This window comes from Rhamphochromis longiceps, linkage group LG3, assembly GCF_057381845.1.
Source record: "Rhamphochromis longiceps isolate RC_006_pf linkage group LG3, R_longiceps_female_GT1.1, whole genome shotgun sequence".
In the NCBI taxonomy this organism is placed as follows: Eukaryota; Metazoa; Chordata; class Actinopteri; order Cichliformes; family Cichlidae; genus Rhamphochromis; species Rhamphochromis longiceps.
The window spans coordinates 27,153,199-27,170,858 of NC_140559.1; the positions used below are offsets into that span (position 1 = coordinate 27,153,199).

Sequence of the window (17,660 nt, forward strand, 5' to 3'; positions counted from 1 at the left end):
CTCTTTCTCAACCAAGCTCTCATGTGCTGGTGCACACTGCGACCAGTGATACCAGGTGTCGCCCTTCCCTTTCAGTTGAACTGCTGTAGTTGTCCTGGCAACGACCTCGTATGGACCAGTCCAGCGTGGCTCCTTCCACTTTTGCTTAATGACCTTTAGCCACACTGCCTTTGCGTCCGGGACCTCTCCGTTCCCCGTGGGTCTCTCACAAGTGACCTGTTTTGTAAAGCTGGACACAAGAGCTTTCAACTCATTAAAATATTCTGCATGAGACCTGTTGCTTGTCCTGGGCTGCTCCACCGGGACCACCGTCCAGGGTGCTGGAAACTGTCTCCCCGTCAGCAGCTCGTAAGGCGTGAAACCTCAGTGTCCAGTTGGTCCAACCTTAGTTCACCTCGTCCGTCCAGTCACCGTCCATTTACACACATCCATTCATACGTATTCACACCAGGTAAACATAACTAACCTCTCACCTATAAATGATTCTCTCTAACTGAGTGTGTGTGTGTATATGTCGTCCTCAAATGCTCTCTCATCTCACCCGTTGCACTTCTGACCTTTCACCAGACCAGAGGCTCATCAAATAGCCTCGTCTAACCTGCTCCTCAGAATAACTTAGACTCTGCTTTCATTAATGCACTCTCTGCAACTTAGTCTTTCTGAAAGACACACACTGTTTAAACCTCTGAATGCAATATCAATGCTGCAGATTATATTATTAATGCAATAGTAATGATGATGATTATTTACCAATAGCAGTAAAATAATTTCCCTGCTCCACACTCCCTCTCTCGACCTCTGGAACACCAGAGGTCGCAATACATTGTGTCCTCGCTCTGACCCTCTCTAGCCATCCTCTGGCTCAGCAAATCAGACAACCTCATGTCATCCAATTGGTCCAGTAATAAACACCAGCTCCCACTCGAGAACACTCCATGCGTAAGATTAGGTTTTCTCAGTCCCTCTCTTGTGGTCGCCGAGATCTTCTGCAAAGGAAACAAAACACCTTTTCCTGCACCTCCCTAACTGTCAAGTGTTCGCAAGTTGCGATTTCCTCCAGGCCCCCAGGTGGAGTCTTCTCCGTCTTTGTGGAGTCTTCACTGGTCAAGGCCGGTTTCTCTACTGGCCAGGCCGGTTTTTTACTGTCAAGTGTTCTCTGACTGTGAGGTGCCCACACTTGACAAAGACCAGACTTTGAATTTCACTCAACTTTATTTTGACCAGGTAGATAGGTAGGTAGCAGCAGGTAAAGAACCGATAGCCCGTCTTGTTCAAAGTCTTCCTCACAGTGGAAAAGTGGATCGTACTTTGTTTGCTGTCCTCTCAGTATGTTGCACACGGGTCAAATGACTGCTGCATGCATTTTAAGGTCTACTAGGCACGCCCACCCTTGATTGCTCTAATGTGGCTCACCTGGCAGGGCGGCGCACACCAGGCCGCGCTTAGTTGTTGATTGCACCCAAGGTCTAAACAGCGGCCATGCGCAAGCAGCAGCACCGAACAGGTAGTGGGCAGGAGGAGGAAGAGAGGAATAACAGCCACACCTACTAGGTCAGCGCGACACTAACTTATCCTATTTGGGACTCTGTAATCAGAGGCCTGATCCTAATTATGTTCTTGACTTATAGACTTGTATTTATATATATTCTTCAGCATTACTCATCACTTTAAAACTCTTAAAGCGCTGCTTTCACGTCCGGTTGCTCGCTCTATTTTCCCTTATCTGATCATCAACATCCTGTACACAAACTGTCGCTGCTGCAAGTGCCTTCACTCTAATCTTAAGTCACCTTTTTTAACAAGAAAATCATTATAGATGCCTATTCTACTAAAAGATCCAAAAGAAAACAACCACTTTAATCAATTAAGTTTAAGCATATGAGCAATTACTCCTGCATACATTTCATCATAGCTAAATGCTGCCTAGAAACAACTCCTGTGTGTTAACACTAACTTCATTTTAAAACCTCACATTTCCTATGTTATAACCTGTTTTTGGTTTAGCCTTTTTATTTCATTTTGCTCATTTTAATGTAACAATACCTTCTAATTCTAGTTTATCAGACTTAATCAAAACATATGCTTTCCTTCCTTTGGTCCTTCTTTAAGTTCAGTTAAAAGCTAAATGAATTTGAGGCCTTTTGCCTGGAATTAATACTGTCATGTGTGTTTCTGGACTCTGTGTCTGTAAGCGTGTGCAATCCTTTAATAACTCATATCATCCTCACAGTAGATTGGCTAATCATAGCGCTAGCCAAAGGCTCGTGACCCTCAAGAGACGAATTGAGCCACAACTCCTTTAAAGGCACAAAATGCAATATGTATAAAAATCATTTCTATTTATAATCTCTCCCCTTTATCCTAAAAATAAATCTATGTCATAAAAATAAACTTAAAACAGAACAGTTATCAGTCATGTGTTTCTTCAATTAATAGTAACATGAGTTACATCAAAAAAACGTTTCCCCTTTAGCATTTGGCATTCTCCCAACAATATACTATAATACCATAATCTAACCCCAGTCAATAAAACAGAAATTTTCTCTGGTAAAAGCAAATTGTTTGTCCATATTTATTCATCCCCACCTTCATCCAGTCACACATTCACTCACCTGAATTCACACCATATATTTGCTAATAGTGGAGCCTCCCGCGCAAGTGATCAGATTCTCCACCCTCAGCAAAATGAGCTCATTCATTTGTTTCATTTTGTCACAGTAAAATAGTTCTTTATGCTTTTGGACTGGATTAAATCGCTACAATCCTTTTAGACAGGGACTTAGACCTGATCACAGGTAGGCTTCTCCTCAGCCAGTTGAAATCTGGAAAGCCCACCTTATATTTGCTCTCCCGAGAATTTTCAGCGCTGTTATTCACTGTTGCAGGCCTGCTTAGAACAAAAATGAGAAAAAAGAGAGCTGATTATTAGCTCATCAAAGCACAAAACAAAATCACCTGACAGGTTTTCTCTAAGTGCACTGTTACAAAAATAATGGGCCCCTCTCAGACATGTCCATGGTTAATCAAACTCCCTATATTAAAACAACAAGAACATTCCAAAGCAAACTGACCGAATCAATCCATCACTACAACAACAACCTCAAAAATCCTAAACACAGAACATTTTACCACAAGTTCTTCAGGGTCCTGTCACTCCGAAGTCAACTGACATAATTTCACCTGCTCAATACACAGAAAGTGTTGTTAACCGCCACAGTCACAGTGTCTCCTCCAGTGCAAGCTTCACTCACACAGTCAGACAGGAAACCCAAGTTCCTCTTTTTCTTTTCCTGTCCCGAGTCATTCAACTACTTTGCATACTGAGTCATCTCTCAAGAAGTTGCCGTGACAAGAGAAATACATGTTCAAACATTACCACCTTATTAAATTATTTTATTTCTTTCTACAGTGATCACTACTGTTGATCACTCAGTACCAGGGCACTCCTAAGTCACTTTTTTAAACTACTTTAATCACCTCTTCGTTTTCCCATAACTCACTCCCTCTGTCATAAAGCTTCTTTGAGTTATTCCTCAACTTCAAACTCAAATGTATTTTATTAAACATTCACACCATTCTATCATTCATACAAATAGCGTGCTGTTCTTCATTGCGTATGTTTGTGTTCTAAGCCAGGTTTAATCAATGTCTATGCATTAATCATCATGAGCTTGTCTTGTCTTTGTAAGGTTAATGCATTTTCTGTTTGTGTGTGTGATTTTGCATGTGTTGCTTTGCAGTGTTTCAGACTCCTTCACAATTTTCCACTTAAACAGTCAGTTTTCTCCTTCCCAAATTTGCTAACCCAAATTCTGATTTCCCACCTTAAATAACAGCATTCCTTGTCCTCAGCCAGAAGTTAGGGCTCCACTTGTCAGGTTTATGGAGACATGGCGCTGTGAACAATTCAACCAGAAAGAGAAGGAGTGTTTTCTCTCTTTGGCTCATCACTGGTCATTGTTAATGACCTTTCCCCCTCTGCCTCAGCCCAGCGGCTTTACCCTTGAAGTCCCGTCTTCTTCACTTCATCTCACCAGTGAGTCTGAGCTCACAGGGACTGAGGCCGAGTACTCGTGACTGTGCCTGCCTTAGGTTGTCCCAGGGTTTCGAGGTGGGATCTTACCCGTCATGGGCTATCCAGCCTTCCATACTCGCCTGATGCGGGGGCCAAGTGAGCAGGGGTGCTATGAGGGGAGGGGACACACTGGCTCTGGAAATTACAGGAGTGTAAGCTGCTTCCTTCATTGCATCTTATATTAAACTATCTCACTTCTGATTCTTTCCTAGAATAATTTCACATATGGCACTTTGTGTATGTGTGTTTTCTATTCATTAATGTAATTGTCAGTTATTTTCTCTCTTTATTTTACTTTTTTCTTTATCTGTTTGTTTGTGACGTTCTACTTTAGTTCTACTAAATCTTGATGTAAAAACAATACCCCCTCTTTCACGCACACACTCTGCAGTTTGCCTACGCACACACTGGCTCTCTCAGACTTCCTCTGTTCACACACTCGCCTATGAGTTATTATTAGTTATTTATTATTTTGTACAAATCACACAGAATCATTCAAATCGAGTACTCACAGCATTCACACACTTAGAATCACTCAAAATACGCTTTCCTAAGAGTATTTTATCAAACATGCTTTCAAGAATCAGAAAGAGGAAGTAGACAACACTCAGTAACTGCGTCCGTCCTCTTAAAAGAGAAGAGAAATAAACACATATGGGACAATTCTCCCCATCTTAGACAAAATGTGACCTTAAATGTCCTTTTCTAAGTTATGTTCTTCTCTATACACAACTCTTGGCCTCCAGGGCATAACCTTTGGACTTATAATTCTGATATGAGTCCACACAGTACAGAAAACCTGCAAGTTCAGTTTTTTCTTTTTTAAATTCTCCACACACTTGAAGAACTGTTTGTCATTTATCTGCCCAAGAACTTCATCAAATGGACCTCGCCGGGTCCAGTAATCTTCAGCACATGTATCTCATCGCCGCCAGTGAGGATTTAAAACAGTTTCTTATCAGCATTCACTTATCAAATGGACCGCAGCCGATCCAGCAATATCGACACAATTGTGTATCCTCATGTACACAACTTAATCTTCACTTGTATCACAGCACATCTAGTAATATCTTCAGAATTACTTCATCATAGTAAACATTGATTTTCCTTTAAAATCAATTTACCATTAGAACTCAAGATCACAGCTGACTCGATTCTCTGAATCTTGAGTCAGTTAAACACCTTGCTCAACTCAAGGTGTCCTTTTCTCAGACTTCCTTGTCTGAGCTCACTCTTTTTACCCCGGCATCTCCACCAGAATGTTACGAGATCTTCCACTCTTACTTGGTGAAAGAAGGTAACTTCGTAAGTTCTCTCCACTGTCTCACAGTAGCAAACAGCCTGCGCATTCAGAAGATCCCCTTCTCACTGTAATTCAATTCTCATAGACCCAAAAGTAAGCATGTTATCTCCCTAGTCAAAAGTGAAACCGTTCCTCACACAGTAATTCTTAATCCAACCTTAAAGTGATACAAACACCCTTCGTGTTTTGAAACTAAAAGAGTAAGGAAGAGCACCCAACTTTCACTGCGCATGTTGTTACTGAACAACACACAGACCCAGACCCAGGGCAATCCTTCCTGGATCATTTATCAACATCCAAACCAACACAGTCTGCCTTGATTATTTTTCTGGACCTCAGCGGATCCACCAAAATTCATGTAGGTATATCAACCATTCACCGATTTATTTCTTCCTCAGACCACGTCGGATCTGTTAATATCAACAAAGCTGCACACTCAGAATTGTACAGCTGATTCTTCCCATCAGACCGCGCCGGATCTGTTACTTCAGCACAATAAAGACTGATTTTCCTTCAAAATCAGTTTACCAAGAGCCACAGAACCATTTCTGACTCGATTTTCTGAACTTCTGTGTCACTTAAACATCCTGACAGCACCAGGTGTTTTCTGTCGGACTTCCTCTTTGAAGATCAAGTATAGAGGGTGTCTGTCCTGCAAAGTTTTTGTTGGGCAGCACATAATTTCTCCACATATTTCCTTACAGCTTTGAATTCTTTATCTGCTGCTTTAGTTGTTCTTGGACAAGACATGTGGATGGCTTTGCTCAGCTCCTCCAGCTGATCATTTAGTGGCTTATATAGCGTTGGTTCACTAGATGTCATAGTTGAGCTCTTCATTTTGGTTCCTCTGAGATTTCCCCAAAATGGCTGCTATATGACTCCTCCTTGAGGCGACTTCCCTATTTCTTTATCAGATGTCCTGCAGCCACCGAACAGTCACTTCCTCCTTCCGTCAGAAGCGCTGTGGCAGCCCGAGCAGTCACTTCCTCTTTTCGTACCCTGCTTGATATAACCAGCACTGGGTCAGAACAACATTTGCTTCATAAATTCTCAAAACAGCCACAATTATCAGCGCTACAAAATAAACACACCACACCAGCTGCAACTCTTGCTCTAAAAACCAAGCACAGAGCTTTTATACTTCATGCAACTTGTAGACCGATCCTCAGTAAAAAGAGGAAGTGCGGGCCAACCCACTGTGGAAACTCTCACTCTTCTAACTAACTGTGCTGTGCCAGAACTTGGGCTAAGCCTTCACGTAGTTCTACACAATCAGCCAGAAAGCTGGGAAACTCTGGTTCGGTTAAAATCTCTGCTCTAGAAAAATCAAACTCTCTATCTGATGTTTCACAACAAACAAACACCTCCACTAACACCTCTCCAAGCTCCCCATGAGTGACAGGTGTCAGCAAAATAGTGAAGGTAAAACCAGTTAATGTCCTAGAATCAAACGTCTGATAGGGGAACCTTTCCTCCATTCACTGTGCACTCACTCCTTCATTTATTACTACACGTTTCTGGTTGATCAACGTGCCTGTTCCGTTAAACTTAAAAGGGGAAGTGGCCGCACCCAAATATTAACTACGCACTTTCTCAACCCGAAAAGAGAAAGGAAAAGAGACTTCAAAGCCTCTCACCCAGCCTGCAGCCAGCAGCACTTTAATTACTTCAGACGGTTTCTTACGTCACTGTTTTCAACTTTAACTCGTGGATCACAGCTGATTAGAGATGGACCGATCCGATATTACGTATCGGTCCGATACTGACCTAAATTACTGGATCGGATATCGGAGAAAAATAAAAAATGTAATCCGATCCATTAAATATCACGAAAGCACCTCACAAAACTTGCAACACACCGTAACTCGCCTCAGAACGTTAGCACGTCGGAGCAGTGGCTGTGGCATGCGGGACCTGTCGTGGTCTGGATAGCATTTGGAGCTTCGCTAGCAACCTGGCATTTCATCTCCGACAAAGTTATCCCCGAGAGAAGTAAAGCAAGTGTGTAAGTCCATCTCTGAATGTTTGTAAAGCATTCCTGCGTTAAGCTTAACAAGCGACTGCCTCTCGCTCTCCGGCTGCTACTTCAGTCGTGAAACTGATCAGCTGATCGGCTTTTCTGTCGCGAGTCCGTCTCTCTTGTTTGTTTTTGGTCCACTTTGCACCAGAAAGAGCAAACCAGCGGCTGAACAACAGCAGCACGTTTAAGCTTGATAAGCTGTTGTTAGAATTTATTTAATATTACTTTCTACACCAGGATCTTTTTCTACGTAGCTGACGGCTGGTAACTGTGCAGGGGCGGATCTAGCAAAGTTTAGCCAGGGGGGCCGATAGGGCATGAACAGGGAAAAGGGGGCACAAAGACATACTTTTCTTTCTTATTCTCATTTAAAATGTCGAGCTTTTAATAAATAATTATCTGACACCCAAAGTTTTAATTTGATGTAAAATGAATAGAAGTCAATTACTGTATATAGTGCCTATTAAGTCTAATATATATACCCTAGTAAGCTATAGTACTTTTTACTTTGGGAAGGTACCATCTGTGCAGTCTGCAATTTTGTTGAAGAAAGATGTTGAATCTATTTAATATTTCTTGAAAAATAATTGATTTCTGTGTATTTTTTCCACACTGCATCAAATTAAGGTTGATTACGTCGATTAAGCATCATGAGGTGGAGCGTGAGGGGTGGTTCCCTATTTTTTATTTATTTATTTTTGTTGTTGCTGGGAGTTGGAACCCTATTAGTTAGGTTGCTTAATATTTACGCTAAGTACTCTTTAAAATACCAGAATAGGGAGGATGGTGTAGGTTTAAGTTTATTAGATTGATCAGTATTGCTGAACTATGAAATATTTTTTTTGTATACAGGTATAACAGAATAGCTTTAGTGTAGTTGTTGTTTTAAACTTGAGTATGAACTTGCAGACTTGCAAAATGCAGCAAGATATTTTAAAAAACAGTTTTGTTGATTAAAAAACACTATATCGGATTCATATCGGTATCGGCAGATATCCAAATTTATGATATCGGTATCGGTATCGGACATAAAAAAGTGGTATCGTGCCATCTCTACAGCTGATCCGGATATGGAGCGGCGGAGCTCCCCTCAGACGCTACTAATCGTTCTCTGATGCGGGAACGCGTAATCTACCCTGTCCAATAATACTGAATTTCAAACTCATCAAATGCACGCTCGCAGAAGGAAGAAAACGCCCGCTCTGCCTCACGCGGATCTTCTCCGGGTCTCCCACTATATATTACCAAGCACCTAAATATAAGGAAACACCGGAACAAAAAGCTAGGTAAGTCTGACCGTCTTATTTCTGCAGCCACTGTAAAACCATAAGGCGTTTCTTCCGTTTCACCACAACATATACATTTCATGTAAAGAAGATCCCCTGTACGTGAATATTCAATTTGGCACAATCCCGAAATGAGCATGCCTTTCTCTAGGTACGGATGCAACTACTACAGCCCCTGCAGCATTATTATCAAAATTACTTCAACACATAAACCAAGACTTGCTTCAAACTCAATTTACTGTGCCCCTCAAGCTCACGGCTGGCTTGAGTCTGTTAAATCATATGTCAACTCCTCGGACTTCTTGTCCGGTATTTATTCTCAACACATGTCACAATTCCTCAGAGCTTCTGTCCGGCATTTACTCTTAAAACATGTATTTATTAAGTGTCTCTCAAGATGATCCTCTGCGATCACCAGGGCTATATCTGAGGCCACAAAGTCTCAGCGGGGCCCCACCCCTAGTTTAATACCCAGGAAACGTCTTTCCCGGGGGTGGAATCCTTCGGTTCCGTGACTTTAGACACTTCTTAATCCTTTTATTCCTTACACAAATCAGTCTCTCTTCTCTATTTCTTCAACAACGACGTCTCAAGTTACTTTTAGCTCAGTACTGCTTTTTCCTAGTCAACCGTGAATGCAACAATTCTCTCAAGTTTCACTTTCGTTGCAAATAAAGATTTCTATTTTAAACAAAACTCAAAACAGAGATCAACGGATGACCACTTGACTACTTGTTTTAGAATTATATTCCAATAGAGCACAATTTCTGTTTAAGAGGTTTGTGCCTTACCTTTTTTTCTGTGGGCCCAATAGTCAAATTGATCACCGTGACGTCTGCCGTCTGATCCACTGATCCGGCCTCAACCTCCGCCGACAACAAACACCTGAACCTCGTTCTACTGATCTTCAGTTGCCCGCATCCTCCACCAAATACTGTGAAATCGATCAACTTTAGACCAGACAACAAACGACGGAGGCTCCGGAAAAGTGCAATCAAACGATGAGTTTTATTATCACAGGAGAACAACCAACCATCAGCATACGGAATGTGTTGCTCTGACAAGAATACACTGGGTTCTGGTTTTATAGGATAAAATATCACACCTACGTCAATACAGTTCAAAAATACATGGTGACAGACGGGCAAAAGTTCAACCCGTACAAACAAGGGTACATCACGTACACTTCTAATAACCTTACACCGACATATAACTTCTCCTTTCTACATTACTTGCCTTTTAAGGTAATAACTTCAGGTCTTAGCATCTCTAAGAGCTAATAATCGACCCTCATCATTAATCACTAAGTAGAGTACTTTGCAGCCAGTCTCAAACTGAAGTAGAAGACGCTTAGGCCTCCACTCAGACCTGCTACTAGATTAATATGTGTATTGTAAGCATGCATGCAATTAACCTGCTATGTTCTCATTTCCCCTCCGCATGTATCATCTGGACACTCTCACCAGTGAAGCTTAAAACCTTCTAGAATGGAACATCAACTCTAACCAAGCACATTTATGCATTGTGTATAAAATGAACTCAACCTGTAAGAATAGAAAGGTCAATGTGATGACAGACATATTCAATGCAATATAAACCCTGTAGGAAATATTACTGATAAATGATACTGTGAAACATGTTATTAATACATTCTTCATAAGGCAAATTATATGGTAGCAATAAAAGAATCTCTTAATCCCAACACGTTCTACAACAAACCTTCAGTGTCCCTATGATACGCTCCTGGTGGTAAGACATGATCCAGCTGTTTATTCCAGGCCTAACTCGAACCACAGCCTTAATCGTGTCAGACAGTGTTTTTCAAAGCGATGAGAAAGTAAAATAAATGTACATGTGTAGATTCATTCCACACGGTTCTCATGTTTCCAAACGTGTAACATACAGACATGTTGAGTGGGCGAAAGCGCAACATACCGACGATTTGTCACAGTGTCGATATGTTACGCTTTGGGATAAGAACATGTTGCTCCTTTATGGCCATCGTGTGGATACAGTCTTTATCTGTTCAGTTGTAGGAAGCAGGATGTAGAACCTTCACTCATTTTTTGTTTAACAAACTTTAGCCACATACCAAAAGCACAACGAGGGTAAAAGAGGACGAAACACTGTAAAACCTGCTCCACAGTAAAGTAGAAAGTTTGATTTTTAAATTTTTTTTTTAAACTGACAGCATTTTGTGCTGTTGAAATTTGAACTTATTCCTTATTAAATATTGACCTTATCACACACCGGATCAAATAGTGAAACTGGAAGTGAGATTTAAAGCTTCTGTTTCTTGTTACGTTTGATGTGATTAACTGTGTGTGAAGAGACAAAGACAGGAGTGAGAATATTGCACATGTTCATTTTATTAAAGATACAGCTGAAACCAGATATTTACAGACACTTCAGGAAAAAAAAAAATTTTCTTTACTGTCAAACATCAAATCAGAGTAAACATTTTTGTTCAGATCAATAAATATTAACATATTTTTGTATTTGTGAAATGTCCGAATAGAGAAAGATATTTGTTGTGGGTTTTTTATTACTTTCATCAGAGTCAGAAGCATACAGTACATGCACTTCTTAGTATTTAGTAGAATTACTGTCAAACTGTTTCACTTCAGCCAAACGTTTCAGATTTCCTTCCACAAACTTTCTCAACAGTTTTCTTGAATCTGGGCTCACTGAGAGACGGAACTGGTCTAACTGGGTCGGGTTTGTAGGCCTTCTTGCTGTCACTCACCTTTTCAGTGCTGCCCACAAATTTTCTCTGGGACTGAGATCAGGGCTTTGTGATGGCCACTCTGACACCCTGACTTTGCTGTCTTTAAAACACTTTATAACTAATTTCCAGGTATGTTTGGGGTTATTGACCATTCAGAAGACCAGTTTACACCCAAGCTTCAACGTTGTGGCTGATGTCTTCAGATGTTGCCTAAACATGTACGTGCCATCTATTTTGTGAAATGCAACAGTCCCTTCTGCAGCAAAACAGCTCCACAACATGATGCTGTCGCCCCCACACTTCACAGTTGGGATGATGTTCTGAGGCTTCAAAGCTTCCTCCTTTTTCCTCGAATATACAGTTTATCATTACAGTTCAGTTTTTGTTTGGTCAGACCTCAGGACATGTCGCCAAAGATTAAGACTTTCGTCCCCATGTTGCAAACTGTAGTCTGACTTTTTTATGATGGTTTTGAAGTGATGACTTTCTCCTCCAGAGTAACCTTTCAGCTCATGGTACAGCAGCGGTCCCCAACCCCGGATCTCGGACCGGTACCGGTCCGTGAGTCGTTTGGTGCCGGGCCGCGAGAGTTGAGGCTCAGGTGTGAAATGTATAGTTTTCAGGGATTTTATCAGTTTCCAGTGTTATTTTGTTATCGTTTTTATCGTTAACTCTGTTTTCCTGGATCTTTATGAATAAATCTTCTTTTTTTCGGTACCGGTACTAGTTTTATTTTGTTGTATTTATCCGCGACACCTTAAAGGCCAGTCCATGAAAATATTTTTGGGCATAAACCGGTCCGTGGCGCAAAAAAGGTTGGGGACCGCTGTGGTAAAGGACTCATTTTACTGTGGATGGTGACGCTGTTTTTCTAGTGTCAGTCAACATCTTCACAAGGTCTTTTCCTGTTGTCCTGGGTTTGTTTTGCACATTTCACACAAACATTTTCCTCTTTGGGACTCAGAATCCGTCTCCTTCCCAAGCGGTTTGATGGTTGTACGTTCCCATGTTTTTATACTTGTGTATTATTGTCTGAACTGATGAATGTGGGACCTTCAGTTATCTGGAAATTGCACCAGTAGATGAGCCGCACATGTGGAAGTCCACAGTTGTATTCCTGAAGTCTTGTTAGATAAAGACACAATAAACTTAGTGCATGAAAGTAATGAAAAAAAACATGTTCTTTGTCTTTATACTGACATTACACAAATACAAATTTTTTTTAAAAATGTTAATATTTATTGATCTAAAACCGAACAAAAAACAGTTTGATCTTTGACAGTAAAGAAAATTTTTTTTATGAAGTGTATGTAAATATCTGGTTTCACCTGTGTACTAAAGTATCCTTGTAAAAGCTGTGGTTCTGTTTAAATCTTTAATTATTCTATAAAATTCACATTGACAGAAATAATAAAGATTTTTTTCAGGCATCAGTCTGCAATTATTTTTCAAGGTCATAACCTGAAGCAGAGTAGCACCAACTCTCATTTGTTATATTTAAAGGAAGTGCTATTAAATTGACTTTAGTTTAGTGAGTTTGTGACCATAATTATATTAATCATTAAAATAACTGCACCAATCAGATTGAATAAGAACACACAATGGTTAAAACATGTTGCTCACAGTGTGAAGGTTCAATAATTTTGTCACTTTTATAAACAAAGCGCTGCAGAAACATCAAAATCTGTCTGTCTTTCTTTCTGACAGACGATCAAATCTGAGATGGACCTGGATAAATTCATTCAGAAGGTGCTGCAGACATTTCCTACACTGGAATTAAAGGTCAGTGAAAGCATCTCTCAGCACACAGAGGTAAACATGGACACATGTGATGCTGTCATCCTCCCAATGATCACAGACCTGTGCACTTATATTTCTGCAGTTTTGTCCAGCAGCAGTTTCTGTGTCATTAACCAAACACAACTTTGAAATCCTACCACTGCAAGATTGTTGATGTCATCCCACAACACTTAATGTTGTTAACATCATGCTACATCAGCTCCCTTATATTTGTTTCATTATTGTGTCTTAAATGTAAAAAACTCCAGGGGGTGAAACAAGCAGCAGAGAACCTGAAGGATGTGCTGGAGGGCAGAAGTCGTGAGGTTTGTGTTTCCATAAACATTATGAATTTGTTGACTGAATTTGTAGAATAAAAGTGCAGGTGATAGGAAATATAAATAACTGCAACTTGAATCTTTACTGAAGCTCAGTATTTGACGCAGAGTTCACACTCACTGCTGAAATAACTAATAATGATTAATATAATAAATATAATATTTGCCATATTATAGTTACATTACCAAAGTTAGATGACTTTAGCCTCATGAACAACATTAGCTACTTGTTATTTACTAACTAATCTTAAAATGACTGTTCAGTACAGAAATGAAGCCCAACAATCATGTTTTACAGTCCTGTGGTCTCAGCCTCAGATACTTTAAATCACGCAGAGCTCATGTAAAAACAAACAAACAAATGAAAAAAATATGTTCTCATTCATTTCTGTGAAACAAAGCTGTATGAAACGTTTCCAGTTGTTAGTATCATGGTTGCTAGGCAACCTGGGCAGCGCAATGGAGGCCAGACCGTCCCATTTCACAAGTCTACAGGCCCCACCCCTGCTCTACAAAGAATGGCCCACAGGCTCATATGAAGAACTAAAGAACATATGATAGAACTGCCAAAAAAAAGCCCAACAATAACATTTTTAAGTTATCTAAGTGACTTATATATATTTAACCTGAGTAGCGAAAGACGGCGGTGGGTTTGAAAACGATTTGCCGGGAGGCCGGTGTTCTCACCGGCTCTAGTGAGCCTTGCACCCCGGCTAACTATCGAACTACCAAGCTAGTGGGTAACAGACGTCTCCGAAAACGTCGGAGCGCTTTTGAAAATATGTGGTGTCTTGATAAACTGAGCAGATATTTGAGGTTTACACAGCTACATTCTCGCCTGAAAATATGTTAAACGTTTATTTTGTGACCCAGAAAGAATAATAAGAGTAATATTAAAACTGACTAGCTGCCGACATTGTTGGAAACTGAGCAGGGCCGCGCTATGAATTCTGGGACAGAGCTACTTACTGGGCTTAAGCCCGGGTTGTTTTTTCAGAAGCCCGGGGTCTTTTGGAGTGCAATATTTCACCATGTTTGGTTTTCATAAACTGGAGATTTGAACTAGTTAATATAAAACTTCTGTTTTGGACTTTAAGCTCCCCATATTGTTCACCTTAATCTCATCCAGTGTCTACTGTGAATTCATTCCCAGTAAGTCGTCACTTATGCCGCCCACAATGTTGTTAACATCTGCCCTCTGGCGATCAGCCCAAACCAGCTGTGTTAACAGAACGTTTCTCTGTTGAAAATAATTTGACTGTAAAACTGATTTCTGAGATTTATGAAAAGAAAGTTCAAACCTTTGCAAAGGGACCAATACAACATGAGCTACTTGCACTTATAAATATTAACATCTCCTTATGGCAATTGTATGAATACAGTTTTTCTCTTCATTATGAACACAGTTTATATTTTTTGTCTTAAATCTTCACTCATTCTTTAGGTAAAAGAGGATAAAACACTGAATGCTGAACAGAAAAATAGAAAAAAGTCTCCCATCAAATCTGAGTATTTTCTTAGTCATATATGTAGAAATCTACCACAGGAATAGGAATGAATATTTAGTTTGTTTGTTTTTTAAACTGGTGGTGGTGGGGGCTTTCATCTGTTTAATTGATGATGTCATACCTGAGGAATTGTCCACACCTATCCATCAAATAGCCTTTGAGTCACTTGTCCACTTCCCTTTGGTCCCTTTAAAAAGAGGCTGTCACATGTGAAGAAAGTGTCTCTTCAGAGAAAGTCAACAGTCTTCAGTCGTCTCAGGTGGCCTTCAAGGATGAGGACAAGGAGTTCCAACAGCAGTGCTGTTATCATGGGAGATTTGTGTGACCTTGGCAGGCCTCCAGCTGGCTCCAGTGGGGTAGCCGCATGAGGGAAGATCTGGTTGTTTTGGTTTAGTGCGAACAACCGCATCCAATTTTTTACAGTTGGTCTAATGTCCATCACTGATCACCACAAAACATGTTGCTCACAGTGTGAAGCTTCAGTGATTTTGTCACTTTTATCAACAAAGCACTGCAGAAATATCAACATCTGTCTTTCTTTCTGACAGATGATAAACTCTGAGAAGGAGAAGGATGGATTCATTCAGAAGCTGAAGAAAACATTTTCTACAATGGACTCAAAGCTCAGTGAAAGCATCTCTCAGCAGACAGAGGTAAACATGGACATATGTGATGCTGTCATCCTCCCAATGATCACAGACCTGTGCACTTATATTCCTGCAGTTTTGTCCAGCAGCAGTTTCTGTGTCATTAACCAAACACAACTCTGAAAGAAGCCAAAAGGTTTATTATAATGATTATTTCTCAGATAGCTGCAATATGAACTGTGGTCCATCCCAAGGCAGCTGCCTCGTTCCACTTCTCTATTCAGTTTTCATGAACGATCTGCCGTATGTCTTGGGCAAATCTCATCTTGTAATCTACATCGATGTTTCCACCATGTTTAATTCATCTAGTGACAACTTCGAATTGTCCAGCTTATTACAACAAGACTTGCTGAACGTGTTTTACTGGATGAGTAAAAATAACATGATTCTAGTTAATCTAAACCTAAATCTATGTTAACTGGAAGTAGACTATGTTTAGTCAACAGTCCACAATGAATTCTCTCCAAAGCTGGATCAGTATAAGAACAGGTCACCCAGATTAAACTAATTGGTGTTACTATAAATCACCACCTCTCAGCATAGAGACTCTGTCATCAAGAAAATGAGACAGACCATAGCTGTGGTTAGGAAATGCACCTTCTAAATAAGATGTTATTAATGCACGATCGAATAGATAATAAACGTTTTTGGCTTCCAGTACAAACTATATTACACTTTGGCTTCTTTTTATTTATAAAGAAAGCATCACTGTTAAACACAACACATTGTATCATATGAAATACAGCAATTAGCAATCACTGTTGTGGAAGCTAATGGGGCTCCTTATATATAAGTAAAAAAATAAATAAAAACACTTAATGTTGTTAACACTGGCACTGCCAGGCTTCTACCTTTCTACCTTTAAAACCCGCCTTCCAGCCAAATGGCTGGTATCATGCTACAGTGCGATCGTGGCTCAAGAGTTGGGAGTTCGCCTTGTAATCGGAAGGTTGCCGGTTCGAGCCCCGGCTTGGACAGTCTCGGTCGTTGTGTCCTTGGGCAAGACACTTCACCCGTTGCCTACTGGTGGTGGTCAGAGGGCCCGGTGGCGCCAGTGTTCGGCAGCCTCGCCTCTGTCAGTGCGCCCCAGGGTGGCTGTGGCTACAATGTAGCTTGCCATCATCAGTGTGTGATTGTGTGTGTGAATGGGTGGATGACTGGATATGTAAAGCGCTTTGGGGTCCTTAGGGACTAGTAAGGCGCTATATAAATACAGGCCATTTACCATTTACCATTACAGTGGGGCAAAAAAGTATTTAGTCAGCCACCGATTGTGCAAGTTCCCCCACTTAAAATGATGACAGAGGTCAGTAATTTGCACCAGAGGTACACTTCAACTGTGAGAGACAGAATGTGAAAAAAAAATCCATGAATCCACATGGTAGGATTTGTAAAGAATTTATCCGTAAATCAGGGTGGAAAATAAGTATTTGGTCACCTCAAACATGGAAAATCTCTGGCTCTCACAGACCTGTAACGTCTTCTGTAAGACGCTTTTCTGTCCCCCACTCGTTACCTGTATGAATGGCACCTGTTTGAACTCATCATCTGTATAAAAGACACCTGTCCACTAGGGGTGCAACGATATTCGTATCGATATTGAACCGTTCGATACAGTGCTTTCGGTTTGGTACGCATATGTATGAACAATACAACATTTGTAATTTATTTTATCAACTTTCCTTCTGACGATGCTGTCTGTGTTGAGCGCTCAGTTAATCTGCGTTCGACTACTCTGCCTAGGCTGCACTGTCGAGCGCAGATCCACTGAGCGCTCAACACAGACAGCATAGTCAGAAGGAAGAGCACAGGGCAAGCTAGCGAGACAGAAGTTAAGCTCTCCTTGCAACATGTCAAATTGAACCTCCCCCACCCTCATTCAGATCTGGCGTTTGGAATTATTTTGGTTTTCATGTGACGTATGACCCTGAAGGTAAGCGCGTCATGGACTAAAGTAAAACAGTATGTTGGATGTG

General features: G+C 40.7%; 1 protein-coding gene across 1 annotated transcript in view; it reads left to right on the forward strand.

Moving 5' to 3' along the window:
- Positions 1-17,660, forward strand: part of LOC146673743 (uncharacterized) — an 88,269-nt gene that overhangs the window by 45,627 nt on the left and 24,982 nt on the right. The window contains exons 16-18 of the mRNA XM_085401009.1: positions 13,120-13,194; positions 13,461-13,517; positions 15,586-15,658. Of these exons, the coding sequence (XP_085257135.1) occupies positions 13,120-13,194; positions 13,461-13,517; positions 15,586-15,658 (205 nt within the window). The remainder of the gene's footprint in view (positions 1-13,119; positions 13,195-13,460; positions 13,518-15,585; positions 15,659-17,660) is intronic.